The 18295-nt window shown below is 40.0% G+C and overlaps 2 protein-coding genes and 1 long non-coding RNA gene across 3 annotated transcripts in view; 1 reads left to right on the top strand and 2 right to left on the bottom strand.

The window, feature by feature from the left end:
- The first annotated feature begins 133 nt into the window (after positions 1-133).
- mrpl13 (mitochondrial ribosomal protein L13) lies at positions 134-10733 on the top strand. The gene is made up of 7 exons (XM_063880369.1): positions 134-282; positions 999-1122; positions 1473-1566; positions 1847-1907; positions 3527-3613; positions 4362-4483; positions 10074-10733. Exons 1-7 carry the CDS (start codon positions 256-258, stop codon positions 10096-10098), a joined length of 540 nt encoding a protein of 179 aa, XP_063736439.1. The 5' UTR covers positions 134-255; the 3' UTR covers positions 10099-10733.
- Positions 10734-10778: 45 nt separating this feature from the next.
- On the bottom strand, positions 10779-11968 carry LOC134862434 (uncharacterized). Its single transcript, XR_010165511.1, has 2 exons — positions 11689-11968; positions 10779-11124 (listed from the first exon to the last, which is right to left on the bottom strand). It is a non-coding gene; the product is annotated as an uncharacterized LOC134862434 (long non-coding RNA).
- A 94-nt stretch (positions 11969-12062) lies between these two features.
- col14a1a (collagen, type XIV, alpha 1a) overlaps positions 12063-18295 on the bottom strand; it is a 106291-nt gene continuing 100058 nt past the window's right edge. The window contains exons 45-47 of the mRNA XM_063880370.1: positions 16712-16789; positions 15173-15328; positions 12063-13386 (exon numbers count right to left, since the gene is read on the bottom strand). Of these exons, the coding sequence (XP_063736440.1) occupies positions 13358-13386; positions 15173-15328; positions 16712-16789 (263 nt within the window). The 3' untranslated portion in view covers positions 12063-13357. The remainder of the gene's footprint in view (positions 13387-15172; positions 15329-16711; positions 16790-18295) is intronic.

The following is an 18295-nucleotide window of genomic DNA, read 5'->3' as shown; positions in this document are numbered from 1 at the left end:
ATCACAGATACTTCAATTAAAAACCAGTCACTTAAATAAATGCAAAAATAAGTACTCTTGAGCATGTATTCAAAGGTTGACTTTAATACTTAATAACAGTTAAATCGGGTGTGGTCTGGAAATAATTGGTCATTTTGAGCCAAACCAGTGATAAAGAAGTCTCACATTTTGTTTCAACCGAGAGAAATTACTTGACGCAACGCCGTTCACGTTGAGGGTCAAATGTTTTGAGGATATGCTGCACGTTTAATCAAAATGTCAAGTTTCTCGAGATCTGCCCAGGTAACCGTACACATTATACATTACAATATCTTATCCTGTCTCACAGTTTGATCATGATGTGCGTTTAGGTCAATGTTATGCTGATAACTAACGTACGTTGCTAACTAGCTAGCCAGCCGGTATGTGTAATAAGTGTTGATGTTTTTAATTAATCGTAGAACTTGCGACATCCCTCAGCAGTTAGATAAACACACAAGAGTTATCATGTTTTGTCCTAACGCTAGTTTTTGCATAAACATTTATAGCCAACAGTATTTCTGGTTCAACCCCTGTTATTTTTCACATAACGTTTCACATCGTCCTGTGGCTACTTATACATCTGATATTTTTTATTACCAACTGTTCATGTTATTTTAACGTTGGTGATGAAATGAATGAAATCAAAAAATAAGGAATTTAAATTTCCATTACAAACCACTTCAGACGTTATTGTCCTCCTGCCTTGTTTGACACACACACACACACACACACACACACACACACACACACACACACACACACACACACACACACACACACTCTCTATTATTAAGTTTATCAGTTTCATCCATGACAGTGGGCTAGCATGCACATTACCAGGGCTTTGAAGTTAAAGAAATTGAATTCAGCCATCATTCTTTATATTACGTATACCCCTGACATCTTTCACAGTTCTTCTCACTCCTTTATTTAACATCTAAAGTCATAGTTTAACTTTCTTCATGTTTTTATTTCAGCAATGGGCAACCTTTGGTCGTTCCTGGTTCCTGATCGATGCTAGAATGCAGCCTCCTGGCAAGATTGCGACCATGTGTGCTATTAGATTACAGGGGAAACACAAGCCTATCTACCATGCATTGAGTGAGTAGGAGTCCATCTGTCACGCAAAACACATATATAAAGTCAATAGTAACTGTCTAACTTTAATATTACCTTAATGCTTTGTATATAAACTAATACATTTTCATTAGGACCCCTAATCCCATCCTTACTTTCATGTTGTGTATGGAATGGCCACGTGATGGCAGTAGAGGACAACATTAATAAAACATTGTTTGTTCCTTGTTACCAATATTCCATGAAGGGACATTTTAAGATTACTTTTTGTTAGTCTAAAAACAATATCAAACACATTATCACTTTTTTTTTTAAATAGCCTCATATTTATTTGAATGATTTTAAAATAACTCTGGAAATAAACTCTTTTGTAGGTGACTGTGGTGACCATATAGTAGTAATGAACACCAAACAAATAGCTTTCTCTGGGAACAAATGGGAGCAGAAAGTATACTCATCACACTCAGGGTAAGTGCACACTACTTCATATGATGCTTCAGTTTTCCCGTCTCTTTATCTTATGTGTTTCCAATTTGGCTTAGTTCTTCAATTCCTATGAACCAGCATTTCTCTGTCTTAGTTTTCTATTGTTCACTGTCACTATGAAACATGTCCTTTTTGCTGCACATATACATTTATAAATATGTATCTAAAGGCTGTAAACCAGGGAAGATTCAGGGATGTTCAAGCTCAAAGGTTTTATATTATCCAGTAGACGAACTGACTGAACTTGTCTTTTTCTTTAAAGGTATCCAGGTGGATTCAAACAGCTCACAGCGGCCCAGCTGCACCACAAAGACCCAAAAGCTGTAAGAGTCTTCAGTCAATATTCTCCGTTTTTAATTGTTATTTAAAGAGAATTCTTAAATTGAAGATATATATTGGTGCCACCATTCTTAAACCATAATTTGTCTTATAAACTGTATAATGTACTGTAACTGTAGACTATGAATTTCACCCACATGGAGATTAGTGTCATGTCTTCGTTGTGCTGTGACGAGGCAGGCGTTTCGTGGGGTGACACTTATCCCTTCCTTCATATGGGCTGTTTGTGAATATTCATGTGAATTGCAGTGAACAGGGATTACACAGCATTGGGTTTACTCCAGTGGTGGTGGGTGCTTTGTCAAACTCAGTACAAGAATGTCAGTTCAAGGATAACTCCTGGGGTTTGAGTTGTTGCATATTCATGGTTTCACGGTTACACAGTGATTATTACATTCAGACCTGAATTTGTCCTTCATTCTGTACTTAACAAACCACCGGCAACAACTGTGTTCCAAAACATGGAGGCTTTTTTGACAAGATTATATTATTAATATTATTCCTACGTGCCACAGTTCTCTATTTAAACAAAATGTAACATTTTATTATATTCTGTTCCTGCTTAATAATAAACATGGACACTGTAGATAAGTTATGTTTAAAACACTCACCTGTTGTAAATACTCACCAGAACAACACATTTATTAAATCCACAAGTCAGAATAGTCTGGAACAAATGCACTCCTGTTGGAGCAACACTATGAAATTGTGTACCTAAATCTACATACTTGTGACCTGTTTTAAAGATGTAAACCCCTGATACCACTGATAGGCATGGGGCTTTGTGTCACAGACAGGATACTTAACTTTGAAAAAAATGCCAGTTGGATGAACAAACTGTTGGTTGGTGTTTGACTTGTTAACATTAAAGTAAAAAAGAATACTTGTCATTTAAACTGAATTAATGTTTTAAAATGTTGTTAGTATTTTTTAATGACATCCCATCGTGGGTCCTGATTTGCTGCTCCTTCAGAAGAACACAAGGGTTTGAATCTGAATACTGAGCTTCACAGGTCAGGTGATTTGGTGCTGCACTATAGCAACAGGGCTCTTGAGAATCGGTTTGTTAACTGCAGCAGCAGAATGAAAGCCATAGACAAAGGGTTTGCAGATCATTCTGTGCGGTTTGTGTAGGCTAATTAAAATACTGTGAAATTGATCTTGTCAACACTAAACCAAATTGAATGACCTGTCCTGGCTTCCATCTGTAGTTTAGGACAAGCATGAGTCATTTACTCGGGAGTCAGGGCTCTCTGCTGTTGCAGGTTGTGGTCCAGCCAGTGACCACAGACGTGTGTCCTGATGGTGGTTTAGTTCAAATGAGGTTTGGCGGGTGAAGAGGAAAAAATAATGTTGGATGGATGAATGATTTTTCAGCTCACTGTCCAACATCTCTCAAAAATGTTTCTGTCCAATGTCTCAGTCCAGTAACTCTTCGAGTCAAATTTACATTTGGGCAACCTGCCTCACACTGAGAAACATTCGTTTTGGGATCAAACAGTTGGGGAAAAAAGAATGAAGGGTTGCCATATAGGCATAGTGTAAAGAAAGGAAACTGTAAGCTGATTGTATGTTCACTTTTTCATATGTTTCCTCTTACCAGATCGTAAAGTTAGCGGTTTACGGCATGTTGCCAAAGAATCTGCACCGTCGCACCATGATGCAGAGGTTACACATCTTTCCTGACGACGTAAGTAAAGCTTCTCCCAGCTAATGAGTCTACAGAACGTAACCTCACGCCTCAAACAACCAGGCTTAACAAAGACTATCACAAAGGGGGGGCCCTAATATCAATTAGGACAATATTATTTATTTTCTTGAACTGAATCATCTCAGCTGGTACTAGTGTTGTGTTTTTTTGTTTTATGACATGCAGCTTTACCGTTTTGGTTTGCTCCTAAAGCGGTGTTTTAAGCGATTTTAAGTTGCAGCAGGTAGCTGTTTCAGTGAAAAAACTCTAAACACCCGCTGTACACTACCTGCCTAAAAGCAAACAGCAGATGGACACAGTTAGGGACTTGCAGGTGAACATAATGAAACCTTTAGCAGCTGAAGAGACAGATATTTGTCTCAGAAGCTGGTAGACACCATAGACAGAGCTTAAAGAGTGAGGTTGAAGAAAATCTGATTGATTGTTGAATTATAATGTAATAGACGAGGTGTTTGTTGAAGGAAGTCAGATACCTGTCTTTTTATTTTGGTCCCGACTTAATATCCAACGTCAGAGTTGATGTTGTGCAGTGTGCATCCCTAATGAGAAGCAGATGGGCTTCCTGAGCCTTCTTGAATATCTGCCGTCTCATATAGATGACAAGCACCTCAGACTCTGTACAGTTGCTGAAAGTATTTTGGATTATTTCCTTCTTTTATCCATGATTTTCTTATCCTGCCCACATTTGATTTTTAATGTCTATGTCTCCCGGTGCACCTCTCACCAGGAGCTGCCAGAAGACATCCGAGCCAACCTCACGGAGGAGCTGCCGCAGCCCAGAGAGGTCCCCAGGACGCTCAGCGAGTACACGCAGGAGGAGATCGATGCCTTCCCCCGGCTGTGGACACCGTACGTAGAAATGCATACCGACGGTTCTCACACTGACGCCAACTTAAATGCAGACATTACATACAGTATAGGCGGTAAAGCAGATGGTATCTACTTTATTACACTCAAAAACATTAGAAGGACATACATCAGTGACTCCCTTAATCCCTGCACCTTTTTTTAAGACATTTTGGTGTCTGTGTGAAATGTTAAACTTTCCTTCAAGGATCTAATGAATTATTTTTAACTATTTATGAGAAAAAACTGTCAAAAGAAAACAGGATTGACCGAGCTTAACAGCGATGTTGGTCCGATGTCACATTGCTTTTTTGTGTGTGTACCAACCACCCTGCCTTAGTGATACAGTAGTTGTCATACATTTAATAATTTGGAATATTTAATTTAGTCATGCTGTTGAAAATAAATAAATAACGTTTTTTAAAGAAATTCAAGTTGTAAAAACTAATGGCACATGGTGAAGCACCAACACAATAGTGAACATAGGAGAGCCACAGTAGCTGGTGTGTCACTGACCATTACCCAGCTCAGCACAGTCTTTATGTCAATGAGTAAAGGGAGGTTGGTCGCCTATTTTCTGCTCAGACTTTCAGCAGTGAACGATGCTAGAGCTTTTACAGTTCTGCATTTTCCCATGCAGCATATGCTTATATACAATTAGAACGCTTGCAGACCCTCTTTTTGATTCACTATGAAATTTACGACAATCATGTAGAAAATAGGATGCCGTATTTTCGTTGTAACTGCATACAGATGGATGCAGTCTGAATGATTGTCAGCCTACTGAGAGCTGTCAGTGTGTGACAGGATGCACAGAGGAGAGAGACTTTATGCTTTTATCCAAAATAACATTGGTGGACAACACAACTGCCCACTGTAGATTTGTCAGCAGATGTGTTGTTTTACAGGCTCTGTATCTTATATACTGTATGTCTGTTTTCTCCTAGCCTAGTTTTAGTGACAAACATCTGAACATAAAAGTTAAAATGTCAGAAGCATATGTGCGGAATGTCTGCTGCTTTCTTCTGTTTCCCTACAGGGTGTGAGAGAGCATCTGGTATTTGGTATAATCGTATTCATGGCTTTTTGAGAAAAGTATTTTCTGGCTGGAGATTAGGCTGACATTGTGACCTGAGGTTTGCTGATAATGTCGTTGTGTTGCATTGGCTTCACCTGTAGTGAACATCTCTCCGACAGGTTAACTGAGAGCTTTCACTCTGCCACCTGCTGTGCACTCCTAGCACTTTATCTCAGTCAGGGTGAGTCCTCCTCACCCACAGAGGGGGAGGCTCAAAACACAAGTCCTCCGGTTGTCTTTATTTGAACTGTTTAGAGCTTGTATCTGCTGGTAAGCTTGTATAAAAAGTGTTAAAAAGAAAGGGTTTTACATTGTAGCTAAACTTTTAGCTTCACAGCCGTCTAATATATAGTAACAACACCGTCACTGCATTCAATACTGACTGTCCAGGATGTTGATCTTTCTCCTTCACTCAATAACTACCCAGTTAAAACGCTCATGCAACTTTTCTGCGTTATATTGTCCATAATGGGATGTACATACCATTCGCAGCGTTGTTTATTCCTTGTGTTTGATACACTATTTGCATAAAATGATTTCAACATGGGCAGAATGACTACCAGGATATTAGGACTGCATTATGTATCAACTCATTAGAGAGTCGGGTTTACCAAAATGTTTAATAAAACACGATTTTATCTTCCCGTAACATATCCAGCCATGCAGAGTTTTTTTGTGTACATCTTTGGATTTTTGCCTCCACCTTTTTATAAATAAAGGTAATCGAGACTGGGGTACATTGATTCAAAAAAACAAAGCTGCCGTTGAGTTTCCTCTATGTGATTTTTCAATTCCGTGAGATATTTATTTTGCTTTCACTGAACTGGGAGGGCTATAGAGTCAATATAATGTTTTATTGTGGACTGAACCTTTTAAACATTGAAGAATTTCAATGATTTGAATGTAATAAACCCTCCATGAGAGGCCTGTACGAGGAAGCCAGTTCAACAGACCCTGGAGAGTTGGCTGGCTTAACTAAACCTAACAAACGCGATCTTGCTATTCGGTCCTACGACGCTGGCTATCAACTCGGTAAGTCAACCGAGGGTTTCTCTGTCCAGCTGAGAACGCGTTCACGTCAAAGGGATGGGGTTAGCAACATTTGACTGCAGGAATGAAAAGTAAACTATCATGTCAGACAAATAAGAAGTTAAAATTTAAACATACATGAATTAAACACTTGCAGGATAAAACCAACATTGTTGCAGCTGCAAGGTGCAGGAAGAATGGCTGGTTAATAAAAAAAACTACCAACTTTTTGAATCCCCCCCCCCCCATCTAAGACACAAATGGATCTGACATTTTAATTACACTTGAGTGTTTCGTCAACTAAATGTGTTGTTTTGCATACAGTATGCTCACTGTAAGTGTTACACGCTGTACGGCTCGAGGAGCTGACACAAAAGGAAATGTATTGTGATGTGATTTGAATGATAAATGCAACACATCGGCAAATGCATTCACAGAAACCGGACTGTACGCAATGCTGAGTTACTTTGCTCTGGTTACTTACAGTGGGGCAAAAAAGTATTTAGTCAGCCACCATTTGTGCAAGTTCTCCCATTTAAAAAGATGAGAGAGGCCTGTCATTTTTATCATAGGTACACTTCAACTATGAGAGACAGAATGAGAAAAAAAAATCCAGGAAAATCACATTGTAGGATTTTTAATGAATTAATTGGTAAATTCCTCGGTAAAATAAGTATTTGGTCACCTACAAACAAGCAAGATTTCTGGCTCTCACAGACCTGTAACTTCTTCTTTAAGAGGCTCCTCTGTCCTCCACTCGTTACCTGTATTAATGGCACCTTTTTGAACTCGTTATCAGTATAAAAGACACCTGTCCACAACCTCAAACAGTCATACTCCAAACTCCACTATGGCCAAGACCAAAGAGCTGTCAAAGGAGACCAGAGACAAAATTGTAGACCTGCACCAGGCTGGGAAAACTGAATCTGCAATAGGTAAGCAGCTTGGTGTGAAGAAATCAACTGTGGGAGCAATTATTAGAAAATGGAAGACATACAAGACCACTGCTAATCTCCCTCGATCTGGGGCTCCACGCAAGATCTCACCCCGAGGGGTCAAAATGATCACAAGAACGGTGAGCAAAAATCCCAGAACCACACGGGGGGACCTAGTGAATGACCTGCAGAGAGCTGGGACCAAAGTAACAGAGGCTACCATCAGTAACACACTACGCCGCCAGGGACGTAAATCCTGCAGTTCCAGACGTGTCCCCCTGCTTAAGCCAGTACATGTCCAGGCCCGTCTGAAGTTTGCTAGGGCATTTGGATGATCCAGAAGAGGATTGGGAGAATGTCATATGGTCAGATGAAACCAAAATAGAACTTTTTGGTAAAAACTCAACTCGTCGTGTTTGGAGGAGAAAGAATGCAGAGATGCATCCAAAGAACACCATACCTACTGTGAAGCATGGGGGTGGAAACATCATGCTTTGGGGCTGTTTTTCTGCAAAGGGACCAGGACGACTGACCCGTGTAAAGGAAAGAATGAATGGGGCCATGTATCGTGAGATTTTGAGTGAAAACCTCCTTCCATCAGCAAGGGCCCTGAAGATGAAGCGTGGCTGGGTCTTTCGGCATGACAATGATCCCAAACACACCGCCAGGGCAACGAAGGAGTGGCTTCGTAAGAAGCATTTCAAGGTCCTGGAGTGGCCTAGCCAGTCTCCAGATCTCAACCCCATAGAAAATCTTTGGAGGGAGTTGAAAGTCCGTGTTGCCCAGCGACAGCCCCAAAACATCACTGCTTTAGAGGAGATCTGCATGGAGGAATGGGCCAAAATACCAGCAACAGTGTGTGAAAACCTTGTGAAGACTTACAGAAAACGTTTGACCTCTGTCATTGCCAACAAAGGGTATATAACAAAGTATTGAGATGAACTTTTGTTATTGACCAAATACTTATTTTCCACAATAATTTGAAAATAAATTCTTTAAAAATCCTACAATGTGATTTCCTGGATTTTTTTTGTTCTGATTTTGTCTCTCATAGTTGAGGTATACCTAAGATAAACATGACAGGCCTCTCTCATCTTTTTAAATGGGAGAACTTGCACAATTGGTGGCTGACTAAATACTTTTTTGCCCCACTGTATGTTGTGGCAGATATTTAAGCGAGCTTGCTTGACGCAAATGTAATAATAGTCAAATTGCCCTGAAGATGGGCGGTGATTCTATTAATTTTCATGTTCACACAGTTGCCAAGTTTAGACTGTATTTCCTTTATCCTGTAGTATGACTCATAGCTTTAAACTCCCCACTCAGCAGGCGGTGCTTTCACTGAGTTGATTTCTTATCTGGAACATAACCTGCTCCGGAGCAGGTTAGGTGTTCAGCATAAGTTACCATGGAGATATACCTCGGTAAGAAGTGAACCAGCGTCGTAGGACCGAAAACCCAGAGTTAACCCTGAAGTTACCTCGCTAACTGCAAATCCTGCTTGGTGGTACAGGCCTCTGGCACTTGTAACACATTTAAACAAAATACACTTTTGGTAAGGATATATAAAAACGCTGAATCCACACAGAGGCTCTGATCTGTGTGTGTGTGTGTGTGTGTGTGTGTGTGTGTGTGTGTGTGTGTGTGTGTGTGTGTGTGTGTGTGTGTGTGTGTGTGTGTGTGTGTGTGTGTGTGTGTGTGTGTGTGTGTGTGTGTGTGTGTGTGTGTGTGTGTGTGTGTGTGTGTGTGTGTGTGTGTGTGTGTGTGTGTGTGTGTGTGTGTGTGTGTGTGTGTGTGTGTGTGTGTGTGTGTGTGTGTGTGTGTGTGTGTGTGTGTGTGTGTGTGTGTGTGTGTGTGTGTGTGTGGTACAGACGCATACAGCACGTCTGAATCACATTCGGCTGTCAGTGTGCACGGTGATAAATGAGCCACTTCTTATTGTTTACTGGTTCAATCTCCTTAGCCAATCAGAGCTTGTGTTGCGGCCTGGTAGCCAAGGTCAACTTCATCCTGGTTTATTTAAGGGATGGGCCGTAGCTTAGTTCATATTCACTCACATTCCCTCTTATTCATTTCACTGATCAAATATGTGTGTGTGTGTGTCAGTGGGTGGTGGGGGGGGGGGGGTGTTGAGGTCATCGAGGGCAATTTAATCATCACCCTTTATTAAACACAGTTAATATTCTCTCAGAAAAACCTTGGAGCAGAAGAAATAGATTGTTACACACACAGTGGTGAGACTCAACAGCATAAACACAGTGGGGTAGTTGATAGCAGAGCAATTGCAATGATAACATTTTGTTTTGCCTTGTATAACAACTAATACAGCTTTCCCTGATAATATCTGCTGCACTCGCTGCTCAATATTAAAGGGAGAAAAACACAAAAAGAGGATGCTGTGTCTGGGCTCATTTGAAATAAAAAAATACTGATAAGATCTGCATGATTTCTCATGTGTCACTTTTCTCCTTTTTTTCCCCTTGTAATCAGTTATTTTTCCAGACGTTTATACCTCTCCATACTAATGTGTTGTCTTCTGTTTTCTCCACAGACCTGAAAACTACAAGATGAAATGAGATCCTGGGTGCCCGACGTGACCAAAGCTGAAGACTTTTTTTTTTTTTTTTACTCAACCCTGAAAGCAAAAGCATTCTCGATTACATTTGTCATTATGTTGCTTAAAATCAAATGCATTTTTAATAGGATTTGCTCTGAGATGTTATCTGTTCTAAAACATAAAACAGTTTTTTTTTACTGTTTTGATTCAACTTGGGGAAGACCAGGTAACAGCTCTGGCATTGACTTGACTTCACATTACACAAGTCATAACCTAGACGCCAGCTAATTCTGTGCTCCTCGCTACACAACAATACACCCCACTGTCGTATTTCCCTCGACAGCCGACTGAATCATCAGGAAACTTCCCTGGCGGTTCAGCTTTGATCAGAGAAAATCAGATTTTGTTGGGTTTCATTACACAACCATGCGCTGATCAGATCTGCACCAAAAAATATGACATCTGTTGTCCCGCCTTTGGAGCTTTCTGGGTTCACCGTGAAACCAATTAATATGTTAATTAACATTCAGGCCATCAGTATGGTTTCAGGTGAACCTCTTGACTTTAGACAGAAAAATCCAGAGCCCTTTGTCTTGTTAGTGTGTTGTGAAAGACGAGTTGTAAAATAATGTAATAAACAATTTAATAAACCTGTTCCTTTGAGTGTTGTAAAATCTAGTTAAAATGACCTGAAACACCTTTCATTGTCTCATTACAGATTTATTGGTTATAAAAGCAACACAATATAAAATAAATAAGTTCATGTTGTATTCAGGGGCATGGTGAAGAGACACATTCCTCGTTGAAACTGTTCGGTTGCACAGTTCAAATGTTAAATAGAGCAGGCCTGCTCACAGCTCTTTAGTTACACTAGTGCTTGGTTTTCAGCCTGCGGTGCAGGAGGGGTTACGTTCACACCTGTGGTTCAGGCCTCATTGGTTCATCAAGGCAGCTGACTGTTTTAAGTAATAACTGGATCCAGGTCTCATACGAGCAGGAGGTCAGAGGTCAACCAGTGAGCAAACAGCTTCCACAGTGAGCAGGCCTGGCATTGCATAAGAACAATAATCAATACAAACTGGGGCAGCAACACGAGACACAGATTTGTTTTCTGAATTTACCACAAGTATGAGAATAAAAACCCAAAACAGCCCTGGTCCATCTTTAGGAATGAAATGTGTAGGAAGCCATGAATTCTGTAATTACAGATAACTTGAAAAAGGTTAAACATTTAATTATGTTCCACAGTGTTAAGGTAAAACTAACCTTCTCAGAAATTATGCGTCTACCAGCATTTCATGGGATTAACTCCAATAATGGATGGTTTAATGAAGCAAACCCAATTCAATATTCCTTAACACGTTGAAATACAGACAGCATGGAATCTGAAAATCGTGATTTATCCTTATAAAAAGCAGCCTCTACAAATGTTCTTTCATCTCAGATCTCAGCGTCCTCCATTAAAAATAATCTAGCGAGTTACATACAACCAAAACAAGAAGCACGTGTCCAGTTACACTCGATGTGTGGCTCACAGGAGACATGCAGCGTCACACAAAAAGAAGAAGGGTTTAGTCGTGAAATCAGCTGAGAAACAAACAGGTCTTACCTTTTACATTACCACGGGACGATGCTTACATAGATCAGGCACTTTTCGGACCCCCCTATTTACAGAGATATGGTACAAGAGTCCACAGAGCTATTTACATTGTTTCACCAGGGTGAGCAAACCACTGGATGCACAGGGAGGGGGAGGGGGGCTCTCAGCACAGTTTTAGACATTGGACGGTGTGTGTCTGTGTGTTTCACTTTTTGCCATGTGTGTTGTGGTGTGGGGGGCTCAAGCACTTCAGGTGAGTCCATCCTTCCTCTTAAAGTCCTCCCTTCTTACTCACTCACGCGGCGATGTCACGTGAAAACCTCCTGGCAACGCCCGGCGACCTCACCTCTGTGTCCTCGGAGTGGGTTGGGCTTGAGCGGTAACCATGTTGTTGTGAGGGCTTTGGGGGGTTATACTGAGGGGGGTAACCACGGTAATAGGGGTCCTGCTCTTCCTCTCCCTCCTCCTCATCCTCGTCTTCCTCTCCTTGGTCGTTGTTGTAAGTCACTGCAGCAGGGTTGTAGGGCGGGTTGTAAGGCTGGTAGCCGCCGTGAGGCAGGGGTTGGACTGGGATGGTGGGAATATTTGTCAGTGAGTGAGCTTTTCTGTTTACTGCTTACATTCAAACCACCACCACGGGAACATGGAGCAAAGTTAAGGCCGACTTTGAGATGAAAACCACCTCAAATGCCACCACCATCGTCACTTAAAGCAACAAGAAGGTAGTATACTATTAAAGGTTATCAAACAGAGTTGCACAAGCAGATTTGGAATCTGTAAAAGTCCAAACGTTTTGGTTAATTAGGAAGTAGGTTAAAGAAGCTTAAGATAAGTCTGAATTTACCCCGGATTCGTCAGACAATTTGTCCAGAAGTATCACATCTGGGTCACATTAGAGGTAAATGTTTTGCCCAGTTTACAGTACAAGAGATGTTCAGATAAGAGCGGTTCTTCAGTAATAATTGCAGCCAATCAGCATCAAAGCTATTCATCACTATTTAGCTGATCCAGCAGGTTTCAAAAGATGAGATTAATTTCAAGAGATTTGAGTTTAAAGCGGAGGCTGCCGCAGCAAACCTTTGTGTGCAGCAGTGTTTGTTGACAGATGGCACTGAGATCATTGCCGCAGCGTTATTGTGGGGTTTTGTTTGGTCTTGTGGGAAGGTAAAATAATCCATTTTTTTTCACAGAATGTCAGACGATGAAGCACCCGGATTAACCATCCAATTTTATCAATAATGTTAAATGACTGGAGAAAATGAATCCAGTCTATATATAACACGGACTCATGAAGCATTGTTTTCATAAAAACTGAAAATCTGGGGCAATAAAGGATTTTAAACACCTATACAGCACCTAAATGAGGACAGAAACTTGACTAAAAAACAGCTCTCTACTACAAACTAATTTCAGGTTTTGTTGGCGTAAAAATATGAATAATTTGATAGGAGAAACTGCATAAACAACGTTTTGGATGCAAAAGTTGTTTCTAAAAAAGAAACCCACTGCTGCAGGGACACAGGGTTAAACACCTGGGTCAGGAGTAAGTAAGTATCCACCCAAACTAATATTATGGCCTAGAAGGACTAACTTTTTCTCAACAATTTCCTCAGTTTTTAGTGTTTTGTAGGAGGCGTGGAGGGAGGTGAGGAGAGGAGGACGGTTGAAGAAATGTTCCTCAGTAATCATTCCCATAGTCCTGTTGAACTTCAGGCAGAAAAAGGAAGAGACAGAGGGAGGGGGACACAGGGAGGAGAAGTTACACCTCACATCAGGAGGATACCCAACCACACCAAAGACAGAACGGCCCCCACAGTCACAGTTTTGAAAGTAGAAAAAATTATTGTTGGATTCTGCTTCTTTCTTTTAGAGGAAAAACAAAACACCCTGAGTATTACAAAACATGTGTCCCATATAAATATTAAAACGTTCAAATTAAATGTTTGGGAAGAGGAAAGAAAAGTCAGATCTTTATTCCACTTTCTGTACACAAGAAAGGATAAATAAAGATTTCAACATCAAAAGAAATCAGTCATAGTAACAAAGGTGTGCAGAGAGTTAACCCAGAAATAACGTGCATCGTGAGGAGAAATACTGAATTATAAATACAAATACAATGATAAAATAAATAATCAAATGTTCTGCAGTTACATAATTCCCCACATAATACTTTAAGTAATGTGTTGAAACACTGCATACTCATTTGAAGGTACGTTCATTACATTTGCCTTTGCAGATAACATTAAAATGAATTTAAGTGAATTATATTTTGAGAAATATAACCTATGATATGAAAGTATTCAACAGTTAGTATGGTTTTCTACTGAGCAGCACATTTTGGGGTCCATACCTCTGATTCATCTGTATAGTTAACTACGATATTTTGAATAATTAATATGATTTCAACATCTTGTATGACTACTATGCCTACTATACATTGATGTTTGTATTGATTCATTAAGACCTCATATCTATCAACTTGCAGAAAGGACAAATATTTGTCAACTGAAATATTTGTTTGATGGTCACAATGACAGAGCCAAATGTAAAGCCAAACGCAGCTGATTTGAAAGGAACAAAACTGCTCATATTGTATTTTTCTCGTATTGTGGTAAGGGAGGCATCAGCTAACACTTGTTTGGTTGAGAATAACAGGCGCGACTCCCCTAAGTCATAAATCAAAAAAGAAACATTTGACTGGAATAAATGTATATAAAATAAATCTGGTTGATGGAGGAAGTGATGTCTCAGTCATCTACTACTTTTAACAGATGATGTTCCTAAGACGACTTGTCAGAAACTGTTACACGTGTTTTATACTGGCCTAAAACAAAACATCCATAAAGTTCCTATTCAGTATTAATGTAGTGTCTAAATGTTTTACGACATCTCAATATAGATTAATAGATTTGGTCAGTGACACAGTTCACTTCTCAATCCATCAGCGTGGACATGAATGTGTAAACTTCAAAGTGGAACAACCACAAAAGCCAGATCACTCTCCAGTTCTCTGAGAGCTTTATGAGAACAGTAACTGCCCGCTGTCACTATTGAAACTGTATTTTAGTCTTTTAAACATGTAAAATATGGTTTATAAGGTGAGAAGACTGGGCAGGGTTATACTGTGTAGGCTGTTTATGTTGATAAATGAGGAAATATAACAATAAATCAAACACTGATGGTTGCCTCAACAAGTATTTTCTAAAGTCAAATGAGAGGATTAGGTTAATGCTCAGTTGCAAAAGGACAAATAAGGTCTGAATAAAGAGCAAACAATGTTATCTTATGTCTGGATATTTTGTTTTATTTTGTTTTTACTTCTTCTGGAAAAATATGTCAGGCAAAATGTTTATTGTGATAGCCTGTCATCCTCGTATGCTCTCAACTAAATTATAGTATTTTTATAAAGTATTTATTACATGAATGTATACTGCTTGTAAATGCTAAATAATAAGTGTCCCCCGATGTATAATAGCAGCTGAATGATGCTTACCTCCGACGTTGTACCCCATGCAGGAATTCTGGTCGCAGTATCCCGGTGGACCGGCTGTTCCCGTTGATCCAGGATTCCCCGACCTCCCCGGTGTCCCCGGGTTGCCGGGCCGACCAGGCGGGCCCTGGCTGCCTGTCCTTCCTTCACCTGGCAGGCCTGAGGATGGAGGAAATGTTTGTTTCAAAGATGGGGGACATCATTAGGATTCTCACAGAGAAACAATCAGTGAATCCAAGTTTATTTATTCAGCCTAATATCGCACATTTAAAATTTGTCTCAGGGGAATTTACAGTTTGTACATAACATGAATACAACACCCTCTGTCCTTAAACCTTCAAATGGACAAGGAAAACTTCCAAAGCAACCCACCAGATAATGAGGGAACATTAAAGAAACCTTTGGGAGAGCAACAGAGGAGGGATCCCTCTCCCAGGACGGACAGATGTGCGATGGATGTTGTGTTTAAATTAAGAAGATAATACATTAACATAGGTAGTCCAAATGCTTGAAAATACATGTGTCTATAAGTAAGAAGAAGATAAAGATAGATTCAGGTGAATGTCAACAATCCTCTGGATGCCTTCAACAAGTAGGTGAGCGTCAGGAATGTGTACTTCTTGTAAATGTCAAATAACAATTAAGACTCCTGGTAAGAGTGGATATAAAGGAGGGCAGGGAAATAAAAGGGAAAATGGCAACATCGTGTCACTGCACTATCACCTCTTTAATCTCCCCTAAATCCCTCTTTCTGCTGCCGTGACAACATGAAAGAAAAGACATGATCTTCATTTAAGGATCAGAAGATGAAAGTGTGTGTCTTGAGGGCAGGAGCAGGAATGACACAGTTCTGAGCTGAAATGTAGCCAGAGGCTTTTGTTTTCTGTTTACACAGGGAAAAGGCACTCCATGGGGACTCACTTCAGGAGTCAGACAAAATATGAAATCAATATTTGAAGGGAGTTTCATTTGCCAAGAGCTAAAATATCCCACAGTATTCCAGGAAAGCACAGGGAATAAAGAGGGAACGTCTGCCCGTACCTTTTCTCATAAAAGTTTTCAATTTTTATCGTCTAAGTTTTGGATGCTTTTTTATCAGTTATCTGATCATTGAAAAGTATCCGGGGAGTTTTGTAAGCTTGTTCTGTGAGTATTGATTGCAAAACAATAAACAGTAAAATCCCATCACTGACATGTTTTCACAAACCCGTACTGCACAAAGCGCACAGGGAAATCAATATGGCAAATTATATTCACGGTCCAAGACTTCTATTTGCTTCCTCAGACAGGGATTTAAAAAGAGTAAAGCAGAATGCAAACACATTTAGTATCCATGCTATCAGATTCTATATGTATTTGAAACATTTGTGGTTTTGTTTAGAGGCCACACAATAAAAACATTCCACTAGGGAAGCTCAGGCTGGGTCGCAGTTGGAAAACAAAAGTTCAGGAGCAGAATAAAGTTACATTTGCACATTTTGAAGCAGCTTCATTGCCTCCAAGTGTTGCATGAGCAACAAGACTACAGAGGCAGTTTCTTACCTGGAGGTCCGGTTTGTCCCCGGGGTCCCTGACTCCCAACACCTGGATTCCCCCTCTCTCCCTTCATTCCCGTAAGTCCTGGAAACAAACAGTTCAGAGATCCATGTTAGACTCAACACCACATCTCCCTTTTGATATTTTTCTTAGCAAACACAGCTCCATAATGTTTTACTCAGGAAGTGAGTTCTTAACTCAAGTACAATTTTGAGGTACCTGTACTTTATGTTACTGTAGATTTGGTAAAATAGTGTCACCAGTGTTTGTTATCAATACCAGTTTTTCTCATTATTAAATAATGGATTTTAGAATGGTAAACCGTTTAGGTAAATATTAAAGGTCCCCTATTATGCAAAATGCACTTTTTGATGTTTTTTATACATACATATGTGTCCCCGGTGTGTAAGGAGACTCACAAAGTGTCAGAAAATACAGCCCTCTATCTTTTCCTCCTTACCCACATCTCTAAAAATGGGGGTACAAACGAGCTGATCCAGATTTGCTGCCGATATTACGTCATAACCGAAATGTGGGCTGGCTTTACATTGAACTCCTGGCAACGTCCTGCCCTGTCCTGTGTCTGTGTATTCAGCAGGATGTCTGCAGGAGGGACTTAGAGTTGTTGTATATATAATACATATAATGTCACTGTTCTAGTGGTGAACACTGAGAAGTGTTTCAGAAATAATGCTTGATGTGGTTTGGAACATAATATGAGGTTTAATCACGGCAGCGTTTAGCTGAGTATCTCCGTTAGAAACTTATCTCTTGAGACAGAGAGCTGCATGCAGCCAGCTTCAGCTCAGCTCAAATTGAAAGCGACAGTCACAGAATCAGCACTTCAGGAACAGGGCTGAAATAGAGGGGTATGAGGCATGCTACAATGGGTGATCTGTTTGGTATTTTGAGCAAAACACTTTACAAGTTTTGTATAGATACTGTCCTACAATATATTGTTAAAATATCGTATAATAGGAGACCTTTAATGCATTTTTGATGCTTTCTAGGAGTAGATAGATTCATTTTACAGTGTTTTGTTTGTACTTTTCCTTCAGAAGTGTCTCTATTCCTCCTCGACTTTCTATCCCAACATTGGGATTACATTAGAAAGATCTGGAGTGAAATGGCCTGATAAATCATTCTTGAAAGATCAGGCCTAATAAAGTGTATGCTGAAACCAGACTTGGCTCTGCACTACTGTCCCGCGGTGCAGCTGTTTGAATGACCTAATAGATACACTCTCATGTCATAGAGCCACAGAGATCGGGGATCTGCGGAATTTCTGTCCCGCTGTTTTATGACTGCCGTAATCAATTGCATTGGTAAAGAAGAAGTGAGCATGGTGAGGCATTTAACATAACTGCAAACACAAATATCTTAAGATATTCTCTTCACAGTGGCCATTAATTGAACCAAAGTCACTCTTTATTCAGCATATTATTGTATGTGAACTATAATTGATTTTCATTTGGGGAGCCTGAGCACAACTGATTTTGGTATCTGTTCTTCATGGACCATCTCAATAATAATAACATGTCTTATTTTATTAAGCCTGCCATGTATCTTTTTAAATAGTTGCCCTACTCT

This window comes from Eleginops maclovinus, chromosome 3 (genome assembly GCF_036324505.1).
Source record: "Eleginops maclovinus isolate JMC-PN-2008 ecotype Puerto Natales chromosome 3, JC_Emac_rtc_rv5, whole genome shotgun sequence".
Lineage (NCBI taxonomy): Eukaryota > Metazoa > Chordata > Actinopteri > Perciformes > Eleginopidae > Eleginops > Eleginops maclovinus.
This window is presented reverse-complemented; position numbering and strand designations above follow the sequence as displayed.